At 41.3% G+C, this 12,371-nt stretch overlaps 1 protein-coding gene and 1 non-coding gene across 2 annotated transcripts in view; one reads left to right on the forward strand and one right to left on the reverse strand.

Moving 5' to 3' along the window:
• The window catches only part of LOC111772241 (FMR1 neighbor protein-like), a 33,999-nt gene extending 28,297 nt beyond the window's left edge, over nt 1–5,702 (reverse strand). Inside the window, exon 1 of the mRNA XM_070256797.1 lies at nt 5,311–5,702. Within this exon, the coding sequence (XP_070112898.1) occupies nt 5,311–5,623 (313 nt within the window). The 5' untranslated portion in view covers nt 5,624–5,702. The remainder of the gene's footprint in view (nt 1–5,310) is intronic.
• LOC111771697 (small nucleolar RNA SNORA1) lies at nt 124–262 on the forward strand. Its single transcript, XR_002805624.2, has one exon. It is a non-coding gene; the product is annotated as a small nucleolar RNA SNORA1 (small nucleolar RNA).
• Nucleotides 5,703–12,371: the final 6,669 nt, after the last annotated feature.

A 12,371-nucleotide genomic window follows, 5' to 3' on the forward strand; every position in this document is an offset into this window, starting at 1 on the left:
AAAGAACAAAGAATCCTAAAATTCATATGGGGCAACAAAAGACCCTGAATAGCTAAAGCAATCCCAAGAAAAAAGAACAAAGCTGGAGACATCACAATCCCTGACTTCAAAATGTACTACAGAAACCTCACTCTAGATGAAAATGGGCACTGTTGTTAATGATGTCCAGAAATTGTTAATGTGTCAATATATATTGAGACACAGATTATGCTTCCATCACAGTACACGTATTGCAGTGGTGACAATGAGACCTGTAACATTTTTTGCTAGGCTAATAAGTAAAAGTTGGATGGAACAAGAATTTTCAATATTAGAAATGATTAGGAATAATATATCTTAGATCATTTGCTAAAATAGCAGTCAACTTCCTACAATTTAACTCCTAGGCCCTAAAGTAAATTGGTTGAAAAAATTGGATCCTAAAGATTACAGGTGGAGAATTTTTTTTTTTTTTGAGGAAGATTAGCCCTAAGCTAACATCTGCTGCCGATCCTCCTCTTTTTGCTAAGGAACACTGGCCCTGAGCTAACATCCATGCCCATTTTCCTCTACTTTATATGTGGGATGCCTACCACAGCATGGCTTGACAAGCGGTGCCATGTCCTCACCCCGGAGCTGAACCGGCGAACCCTGGGCCGTTGAAGTGGAATATGTGAACTTAACTACTGAGCCACCAGGCCAGCTCCAACAGGTGGAGAATTTTTAAAGTATGTCCTTATTCAAGTGGAGATCAAAGAACCCCAACTGAAAGAATTGTGAACTGACTGACATGACAACCATGGACTGGACAAAATTCCTTTTTAAAAGAGCTATCTTGAAGATTATGACAAACTTTGGAGGAATTAAGGTGACTGGAAGGAATCACAACATGCGAAATTACTTCAATAATAATTTATTGACTTAAAAAAATGTACTACAAAGCTATAGTATGGTACTGGTACAAAAACAGGCACACAGATCAATGGAACACAATTGAAAGCCAAGAAATAAAATCACACATCTACAGACAGCTAATCTTCGACAAAGGTGCTAAGAACATACAATGGAGAAAGGATGGTCTCTTCAATAAATGGTGTTGGGAAAACGTGACAGCCACATGCAAAAGAATGAAAGTAGACCATTATCTTAAGCCACACACAAAAATAAACTCAAAATGGATCAAAGACTTGAAGGTAAGACCTGAAACCATAAAACATCTGTAAGAAAATACAGGTAGTACACTCTTGGACATCGATCTTAAAAGGATCTTTTCAAATACCATGTCTTCTTGGACAAGGGAAACGAGAAAAAATAAACAAGTGGGACTTCATCAGACTAAAGAGCTTCTGCAAGGCAAAGGAAACCAGGATCAAAACAAAAGACAATCCACCAATTGGGAGAAAACATTTGCAAATAATATAGCTGACAAGGGGTTAATCTCCATAATATATAAAGAACTCACACAACTGAACGACAAAAAATCAACCCGATCAAAAAATGGGCAGAGAATATGAACAGACATTTTCCCAAAGAAGATATAGAGATGGATGGCCAACAGGCACATGAAAAGACGAACATCACTAATCATCAGGGAAATGCAAATCAAAACTACACTAAGATATCACCTTACACCCATTAAAATGGCTATAATCACCAAGACAAAAAATAACAAATGTTGGAGAGGGTGTGGAGAAAAGGGAACCCTCTTACACTGCTGGTGGAAGTGCAAACTGGTGCAGCCACTGTGGTAAACAGTATGCAGATTTCTCAAAAAACTAAAAATAGAAATACCAGCTATCACACTACTGGGTATTTATCCAAAGAACTAGAAATCAACAGTTCGAGGAGACTCATGCACCCCTATGTTCATTGCAGCATTATTCACAATAGCTAGGATGTGGAAGCAACCCTAATGCCCATGGACTGATGACTGGATAAAGAAAATGTGGTATATAGATAGACTACAATACTACTCAGTCATAAAAAAGACAAAATCATCCCATTCACAACAATGTGGATGGACCTGGAGGGTATCATGTTAAATGAAATAACCCACACAGAGAAAAATAAACACCATGTGATTTCACTCCTATGTAGAAGAAAAACTAACACACGGACAAAGAGAACAGTTCAGTGGCTACTGGGGCAGGGGGTTGGGGGGTATGCACAGGGGGTTAAGAAGAGCACTTATATCGTGACAGACAAGTAATAATGTACAACTGAAATTTCTAAATGTTGTAAACTATTATGAACTCAATTAAAAAGAAAACACCCAAGAAGGAAAAGTCTAGGAGCAGATGGTTTCACTGGTGATTTCTACCAAATATTTAAAGAAGAATTAACACCAAACTTTCTCAAAGTCTTTCAAAAAATAGAAGAACACTTCTTAATTCATTTTATGATGCCATTACTAACCTGATACCAAAGCCAGACAAAGACACCATAAGAAAACTACAAACCAATATCACATATGAATATAGATGCAAATAAATAGATGCCCCAACAAAATACTAACAAACCAACTGCAATAGCACATCAAAAAAAGTATATACAATGACCAAGTGGGGCTCAATCCAGGAATACAAGGGTGGTTCAACGTAAGAAAACCAATGAAATATGCCACATTAACAGAATGAAGGGAAAATGCCTCAATTGATGCAGGAAAAGCATTTGACAAAATGCCACACCTTTCATGATAAAATCATTCAGCAAACTATGTATAGAAGGGATTTTGGGGGGCTGGCCCCATGGCTGAGTGGTTAAGTTCATGCGCTCCACTTTGGCGGCCCAGGGTTTTGCCGGTTCAGATCCTGGGCGCGGACATGGTACCGCTCATCAGGCCATGCTGAGGCAACGTCCCACATGTCACAACTAGAAGGGCCCACAACTAAAATATACAACTATGTACTGGGGGGATTTGGGGAGAAAAAGCAGAAAAAAAAAGAAGATTGCTAACAGTTGATAGTTCAGGTGCCAACCTGTAAAAAAAAAAAAAAAGGATTTTTCTCATTATGATAAAGAATATTTATGAAAAACCAAGAATTAACATAATAATTGATAGTGAAAGACTGAAAGCTTCCCCGCTAAGATCAGGAACACGGCAAGGATGCCCATTTTTACCACTGCTATTCAGCATTGTACTGGAAGTTCTAGCCAGAGCAATTAGGACAAAAAATAAAAGGCATCCAAATTGCAAAGGAAGGAGTAAAACTACTCGCAGATAACATGATTCTATATATAGAATATTCCAAAAAAAGTCTACAAAAACCTATTAGAGCTCATAAACAAATTTAGCAAAGTTGCAGGATACAAGATCAACATGCAAAAATCAGTTGTGCTTCTAGACATCAGCAAGAACAATCCAAAAGGAAATTAAGAAAACAACTCCATTTACAATAGCATCCAAAAGAATAAAATATCTTGGGATAAACTTAACCAAGGAGGTCAAAGACCTGTACATTGAAAACTACGAAACATTGCTAAAATAAATTAAAGAAGACGAATGGAAAGACAACCCGTGTTCATGGATTTAAAGCCTTAATATTGTTAAGATGGTAATACTGCCCAAAGTGATCTACAGATTCAACACAATCGCTATCAAAACTCCAATGGCCTTTTTGCATAAATGGAAAAGCAGAACCTCAGATTTATATGGAATTGTAAGGGGTTTTGAATACTTAAAACAATATGAATAAAGAACAAAGTTGGAGGACTCATGTCCCAGTTTCTCAACTTGCTACAAAGCTACAATAATCAAAAGAGTATGGTACTGGCATAGGGACAGACACATAGACCAACAGAATATAACTTGAGTCCAGAAATAAACACATAAATCTATGATGAACTGATTTTCAAAAATAGTGCCAAGACCATTCAATGGGGAATAAATAGCCTCTTCAACAAATGATGCTGAGACAACTGGATCGCCACAGGCAAAAGAATAAAGTCAGACTCCTAATAGATACCATATACAAAAATTATTTCAAAATGGATCAACAACCTAAGTATAAAGGCTAAAATCACAATACTCTTAAAAGAAAACATAGGAATAAATCTTCATGACTTTACATTTGGCCATGGATTTTTAGATATGACACCAAAAGCACAAGTGACAAAATTAAAAATAAATTGAACTTCCTCACATTTAAAAACGTTGGTGCATCAAAAAATAAATTATCAAAAAAGTGAAAAGACAACCTACAGAATGAGAGAAAACATTTACATATCATATATCCAGTATATATAAAGAACTCTTACAACTCAATAACAAAACCATAAACAATCCAGTTAAAAACGGTCAAAGGACTTGAATAGACATTTCTCCGAAGAAGATATACAAATGCCAAAAAGCATATGAAAAGATGTTCAACATCATTTGTCATTACAGAAACACTAATGAAAACCATAATAAGATATCATTTCTCACACACTAGGATGGCAATAACCAAAAAGGGGGGGAGGTAACAATTGCCGAAATTAGGGACGCTCGTGCATTGTCAGTGGGAAAGTAAAATGGTTCAGCCACTTTGTGTAACAGTTCAGAACTTCCTCAAAAACTTCAACACGCAATTCCTATAAAACTCAGCAATTCCACTCCTAGGCATATGCCCGAGAACCGAACACGTGTTGACAAAAAAACTTGTACTTGAATATTCACAGCAGCGTTATTCATAATAGCCAACAACAGGAAACAACCCAAATGCTCATCAACTGATAAATGAATAAACCAAATGCAGCATATTCATCCAACAGAATATTATTTGGCCATAAAAAGGAATGAAGTACTGATAATACTACCACATGCATAAATCTCGAAAACATGATGCTAAGTAAAATGAGCTGGACACAACAGGGCAAATACTGTACGTCACCGTGACACGAACCATGAGAAAGGAAACCCACGGAGGCCGAGAGCCGGCTGGCGGCTGCCGGGGCTGGGGGCTGGGGCTGGGGAGTGACGGCGCGAGGCATGGGTGCGGGCTCTAACTGGGGCTGAGGGAAGTATTTCGGGGAACTAGACAGAGGGGGTGGCTGCGCAGCGTTTGAACATACTAGATGTCACGAAATTGTTCACTAGAAAGCCGGTCACTCGGCGTGAAGCGAATCTCACGCCAATCTTTTTCGGAAGGAGGGGAGAGCGGCTCTTCAGGAGGGGCGCTCGGAGGGCCCGGGGCGGGGAGAAGCCGCGGTCAGGCGTGGGGAGCGGGCCAGGGAGGGTAGGCCTGTGAGGCGGAGGGGAAGGGAGGGCGGGCGTGTGGCCGCAGCAGGCGGCCGCGCCCTGTCGCCCCTGCCCTGGCGTCCCGGGGCCCCCGGCCAGGAGCGGCCACTCACCGGTAGTCAGGAAGTAGAACAGCAGCATCAGGGCCCAGCTGGCGAGCACGAGGAGCCCAAAGTGCTTGCGGGCCCAAGCCTTCACCGCAAAGTAGCGCGGCCCAGCCTGAGGGAGGCCAAGCAGAGGCGTGCGCCAGGTGGGCTGACGCATGGCAGCCACGGCAGCCTGGAGTCCCGGACTGTCGTTCTCCGGAGGAGGCCCCAGCGCCGGCTCCTCCGCCTCAATGGCTCTCACCCTCGCGCGCACTTGCCACAGCGCCCTGGATTTCGACCGGTTCCTCCGCCCGTGCATCAAGCTCCTCTCAGCAGGCATGGCTCTCGGTTCCCGCCTCGCTGAGGTACCGCCTCGGTGCCGGCGACCGTTGACCCACAAGCCCCTGCGGCAGTGACGCTTACGTGGCCCCCCGCGGCGGCACGTGCCAGGCCTCGCTGCAGGCCCCGCCCCTTTTTAACGGCCGCCAGGCTGTGTGCATGCCCCCTCCGCGACTCCAGGCCCCCTGCTGCCCGTGCGGGGTCAATGGCTTTGAAGGAGCGCCCCTGCTCATCCCTGGCCCACAGGAAGGATGCCGACGGCAGCCTTGCGCTAATTCTCCTCAGAGCCAGTCCGATGACGCACACTGCACCCTTTACGGCCACTGCAGTTAGGCACTGTCGTATTTGCTACGGTGGCTGCTAGGCAAGTGTGGCTGTTTAAATGTCAATTTTAATTAATTAAAATTAAACAGAGTTAAGAAATTATTTCTTCAGTCACAGTAGTCACATATCAAGTGCTCAGGAGCCACACTTAGCTAATGGTAACCGTACTGGACAGTGCGAATACGGAACGTTTCCATCAGGGCAGAATGCTGTGATGGGCAGCGCTAGGTGTGCGCGGTGACTATAGTGAATATGGTCGATGTTCAAGAGGTCGTTAAACTGAGTAGGAGCTTTCAAGTGGAGCAAAATGGTATTTGCCTTTGGAAACCTTAAGGTTGAGTTACAAATAGATGAAACAATAAGAAACATGAGAACAAAGAGGCTGTGAGGAACGCTAGTGACTCAGGAACACTTCCATATCATTCCCATCATTTGCCACCAATGAATTGGGTGGCCTTAGGTGCCTTCCTCCTGCTGGGCCTCAGTGTTATGTGTGTAAAATGAGAGAGTTAGCATTGTCTCTAAGCCCCCTTCTTGCTCTAAAGTCTGACCCTCGAGCAAAGTCCCGTTATCCTCGCTTGGTTTGGGCACACCTGCGAATGGACCATGTAGGTGATGCTGGCTTGCTTCTTAGCCTATCTCATTCTAGTTTTCGAGGGATGTCAAAACTACCCTTCTCAACTGCATTTCCATCCTTATTCTCACTATGTTTTACTCTGGCTTTCCAATGGTTTTCTGCTAGTTTTATTCTATTGTTATTTCCAATGTTAATAGGCATTCCACAGGAGTAAGGAGTGGGGAAGGCCTCCTATGCAAATAATTCTTGAAATTTAGCACATTCCACCCCACCCACCCTCACATCCAGGAGCAATGCATAACGTTCTTTATTAAAGGATCTGAAGAGAGAAGAAACTGCTTTCCTTTCCTTTCATCTTTAAAAAAATTTGTTTTTGCCTCAGCTTTTCCAAGACTAATTGACCAGAAGACACCTGTCCCACAAAACACTTATTAACATCTTCTGAAACTACTGCTTGCACTTGTGAGGAACTGTGAAGTGTCAGTGTTTACTCCACTTGTGAGTAACAAGGTAGCCTGCCACAGTTTCATAGATACTGGCAGAAGCTGCAACACTTCTGGGTCGGAGACAAAGGACAGATGCTCTACTGAGACATGCAGAGACTCGAGAGACTCATGAACAATTGCCTTCCTACAGCAACCCTGTTCATGTTATAGCACACATGGAAAATGATCATATGACCAGACACCACACAGCCGCCCTGAGGGCTCAGGGGATTAAGCTAGAGCACATGGGTTGGGAACTCAGCTCTCGACCACTTCATGGCTTGTGCTCTCTGAGCCTTAGTTTCCCCTTCTGCAAATTTTGGGCTGTGGTCAGGCTGATTGTGAAGATTCCTTCCAGCTCTGGCTTGCTATGGCTCATACTTGACTGTAGTGTTTGGGTTTGCTGTAAACAAGCAAGACGTGGCAGTTCTACAACAGTGCAATACTCCTGAGCAATCCACATTATACCACTAGAAACCCAAATTACTAACAAGAACTCGGGGACAAAATCCCTAGGATTATGCCTGAGCATCCCCTGGTTTACACAATACTAATTCAAGATCGGGGCGGCAAAAAGCCATGTGGAAGTATCCATTTTGTAGATTGTCAGATGTAGATTTAAAATCTTGCACAGACTTTCCTCTTTCCTCCTATATCCTTGTGGGAGCTAAATTTGATACTGGCCAACTCAGACCTAATTAGGGAATAAAAACTGTTGCATGGGCATGAATACAAGAACTGCTTCGTGAGACGGTACATACCATTGCTCAGAATGTAACTACTGCACTTGTGGAAAATTGAGAATTGACACTATTTTTTAAATATCACTACAGACAGACATGAAAAGATGCTCAATCTCAGGTAATCAGGGGAATGCAAATTAATTAACAATGAGGTATAATTTTATGCTCATCAGATTGGCAAACATTAACAAATATTCACAAGAATATTGTGAATGCTTAACTAGGAATTCAGTCATTGCCGGTGGAGGTGCAAATGGGTACAACCACTCTGGAGAGCAATTTGATAACACTTTGTAAGGTTAAATATCCACATAGTCTGTGACCCACAAATCCCACTGTTGGGTATCTATCCTGTCACTCATGTGTACAAGGAGACATGTACAAAGACGTTCATTGTTGGGCCGGCCTGGTGGAGCAGCGGTTAAGTTCTCACATTCTGCTTCCGCAGCCCGGGGTTTGCCAGTTCGGATCCCGGGTGCGGACATGGCACCGCCAGGCAAGCCACGCTATTGTAGGTGTCCCACATATAAAGTAGAGGAAGATGGGCACGGATGTGAGTTCAGGGCCAGTCTTCCTCAGCAAAAAAAAAAAAAGAGGAGGATTGGCAGCAGATGTTAGCTCAGGGCTAATCTTCCTCAAAAAAAAAAGATGTTCATTGTTATAGTGAAAGCAATGTAAAGGATGTCTCAGTAGGGAAATGAAACAGACTGTAGTTCATTCCTATAATGTACTAATACATAGTACCTAATGATGATCAGGATCTATCAACCTCACCACATAGTAATTCATTTTTTGCTGATTTGCCTAGTGGCATGAGGTGGCACTGCAGTCTCAGCTTCTAATTCAGTGGAACCATTGTTGTATTCCCTGAAAGAAACAATTCCCCTCTTGGATAATAAGCTTCTAAAACAGCAGAAACCAGAGTTGTTGGAATGAGAAGCAAAGTGTAAACATTGTTGCAAGTAGTTCACTAGGTATCATTTTCACCATCACCCCTTAGATCTTAGCCCCGTGTATGCTGGTTATTGGAAAAACAGCACCTTATGGTGATTTCACTTCTGGTTCAGAGTGCACAACGCATCCTCCAAAACAATACCCCAGACTCACAGAATGTTTTCTCTGAGGTGGACTTCAGCAGGTGATTTCATTATTCTATTAGGCTAACTTCTTTTTTAATCTTGATTGACATGTAATTGACAAATAAGTTTGTAAGATATTTAAGGTGTACAATGGGGCGATTTGATATACACTGTGAAAGTATTCCCACTATCTGGTTAATTAAGCTATCCATCACCTCACGTATTTCTCTCTCTCTCTTTTTTTTTTGTTGAGAACATTTTTCTACTCTCTTAGCAAACTTCAACTATATAATGCAGTGTTATCAACTATAATCACATGTTTTACATTAGATCCTCAGACCTTACTCATCTTATAACTGAAAGTTTGTACCCTTTTACCAACTCTCCTTATTTCTCCCACCCCCAGCCCCTAGCAACCACTTTTCTACCCTCTGTTTCTGTGAGTTCTACTTTGTTTTTCAGATTCCGAGTATAATTGATACCACGTAGTATTTGTCTTTTCTCTGTTGGCTTATTTCACTTAGCATAATGCCCTCAAGTTCCATCTATGTTGTTGCAAATGGCAAGATTTCCTTTTTTCTCATTGCTGAATAATATTCCATTGTATGTATATATATATATATATATATATGCTACATCTTCTTTATCTATTTGTCTGTTGATGGACATGGATGCTTAGGTTGTTTCCGTTTCTTGGCTGTTGTGAATAATGCTTTAATAAACATGGGAGTTGCAGATGTCCCTTCGAGATCCTATTTTCATTTCCTTTGGCTATATACCCAGAAGTGGGATGGCTGGATCAGATGGTAGTTTTATGTAGGCCAGTTTCTTCTAGGTGATGTGGCACATGTTAAATACAGTGAAGCCAAATGGCCTCAGTCCATTGCTACACTTCTATTAGGGTAATGTGAGTTCCTTTGATGCAGGCAATGTTGTGTGAGATACAGTGGTGGTATATACGGTATTCAATAAACCTATGGATAGTAGGACTAGCAGAAGTGTGGTGGGCAGGGAAGCAAATCCAATCTGGAGGGAGAATCTATTGAAGTGAAGGAAAAAGTCATTGCCCACTCCATAACAGAAGAGTCCAAAGAGATGAACTTGTCTTAAGGTTTCTGGATGGTACACACAGGATATGACACCATATCAGGGGTCCAGGGTTGATGGCTCCGGCTTGCAAGTTGGGCATTCAAGCAGCAGTAATAGTCAGTCTTGGTGAGAAGAAATCCATGTTATTGAGCCATATGTAACTTTCATCCCTGCCCCCACAGCCACTTTGTGTATGAGCCCATCAATCAAGCACAGGATGATGGGGAAAGAGTCTGACTGACCTCCACTGCATGGGCATTAAGTCCACCTGATGATTTAGCACCTCTTCTACAAAGAGAAACTTTTCATGAATATTAATATGCAAGACAAATAGTATCACACTCTAAGTCTATTTTAGGTCAATTTACATACCTCTTTCCCAAATTTCCTTGCCGTAAATCCTTCAAACTTGCTTCTTCCAAGACCTTGATCATCTAGCAGCAACATTAGGCTCTGCCGTGAATCAACATAGATCTTTGCTACAGCCCTTCTTTCCTTCCAGGCAAATGGGACAACTTCCAGGCAAAGGGGACAATCTGATACACTGCTCAAAGTTCTGCCCACCGGGAAGATGTCCTATCCCCTTCCTACTGATCACCTGTTGAGTGGAGCTGTAATGCCATAGCAGTCCACTTACTCCAAAGAGATAAATATTCTCTCCTTTTCTTCTGATCGTTGTTGTCTCTGGATCGGCTGCAGCCATCTTGCTATCAATATAAAGATGAAGTCAACATGGAGGATGGCAGAAGAGAAGCACAGGAAGAACCTGGATCCCCAGTGACATCAGTGAGCCGACTCACAACTTAACCCATCTTGAAACTTCCAATTATGTGAGAAAATTATTTTTCTAATAGTTTCAACGACTTTGAGTTAGTGTTTCTGCTTCTGGTAGCCAAATGCTTCCTAACTAATACAGTTGTTCAACCTGTCTCACTAGGAAGGGTAACACGACATGCACTATTTGATCACATAGCCCAAAGTCAATGCTATTAATGGAAAATATCCCACATTTGAACACCACATAGATATAACTATATATACAGAGATCTATGTTAAGTATTTGTTCAATGAATGAATGAACAAATGGATAAATAAATGTTTTCAATAGCTATTGCTCTAAGCATAAATCTCTATTCCTTATTATCTGTATCAGTCAGGGTTTAGTTGCAGACAATTAGAAACCATCCTAGTTAGTTTAAGTAAAAAGGAATTTAATACAGAGAAAGAGGTGATTACAAATTTGTAGGAAGGGCTGGAGGAGGAGGCTCTTAGCTGGGCCTCCAGGGAAAATTCTAGAACAACACTGTAAACTGACTCCCTGAGGGAACCAGTGGCATACCAATGCCAGAGCAGTAAGACCAGACTACTCTGGGTGTAGGCACTGAGGGAGTGCGGCATCTCTAGGAAAGTAAAAATAATAATAAAACCAATTAAAAGTTTGTCTGCTTTTTTATTGTCATCATATGTCAACAATTCTAAATAATGTCAGTGATAAAACACTCTTCTCTGAAAAAAAATCATTTCTTTGGCTATGTTCGAAACAAATTACTGTGACTACTGTTGAGTTGTAATAATATATGCAAGCTTCAATCCAGCATATTTCAATTACATATCCTTTAATCAACATTGTATTTACATGGAAGTTAATTTGGAGAACTTCCAGTTACACAGGCTATCCCCAACACCTATGGAACCAACAACATATGTTAATTTTGAAAATAAATTCACCAGAGTTTAAAATCATTCAAGTTCAATTCAAGTACAGTTCATGTCTCCAACACTTGCAGTGCTACACATTCCTGTATTTAAAAAATGACAGCATGGGGGGCCAGCCCGGTCCCACAGCGGTTAAGTGCGTATGTTCTGCTTCAGTGGCCTGGAGTTCGCCAGTTCGGATCCCGGGTGCAGACATGGCACTGCTTGGCAAGCCATGCTGTGGTAGGCGTCCCACATATAAAGTAGAGGAAGATGGGCACGGATGTTAGCTCAGGGCCAGGCTTCCTCAGCAAAAAGAGGAGGATTGGCAGCAGATGATAGCTCAGGGCTAATCTTCCACAAAAAATAAATAAATTACTTAATTTTAAAAAATGACAGCACAGTGATTGTAAAGACGAAGACACAGAACTTGAGTTTCTTCAGTTCTGTCATTTATGATACCACTTGAAGTTTTTAATTGTGTTTACAATTTACAAAACTGAGACAGAATGTCAACTGTAAAGTATGATGTGGTTATTTAGTAAGTGTAAATGTTAGCTTATACATTAAATAATATTTCATTCATGAACCATTTTACCGAACTTAAAAATTTTCAAAATTGAGATTGATCCTTCTCTGTACCTTACTATTCTTCTTATTTTTTATTGAATTTTTATTAAACTGGAATGTTATTATTCATTATTGCAACTGATCAATATATAGAAATGTTTGTTACCCCTTGTTTCCAAAATATTTA

The sequence above is a fragment of the Equus caballus genome, chromosome X (assembly GCF_041296265.1).
Source record: "Equus caballus isolate H_3958 breed thoroughbred chromosome X, TB-T2T, whole genome shotgun sequence".
NCBI classification, from domain to species: Eukaryota; Metazoa; Chordata; class Mammalia; order Perissodactyla; family Equidae; genus Equus; species Equus caballus.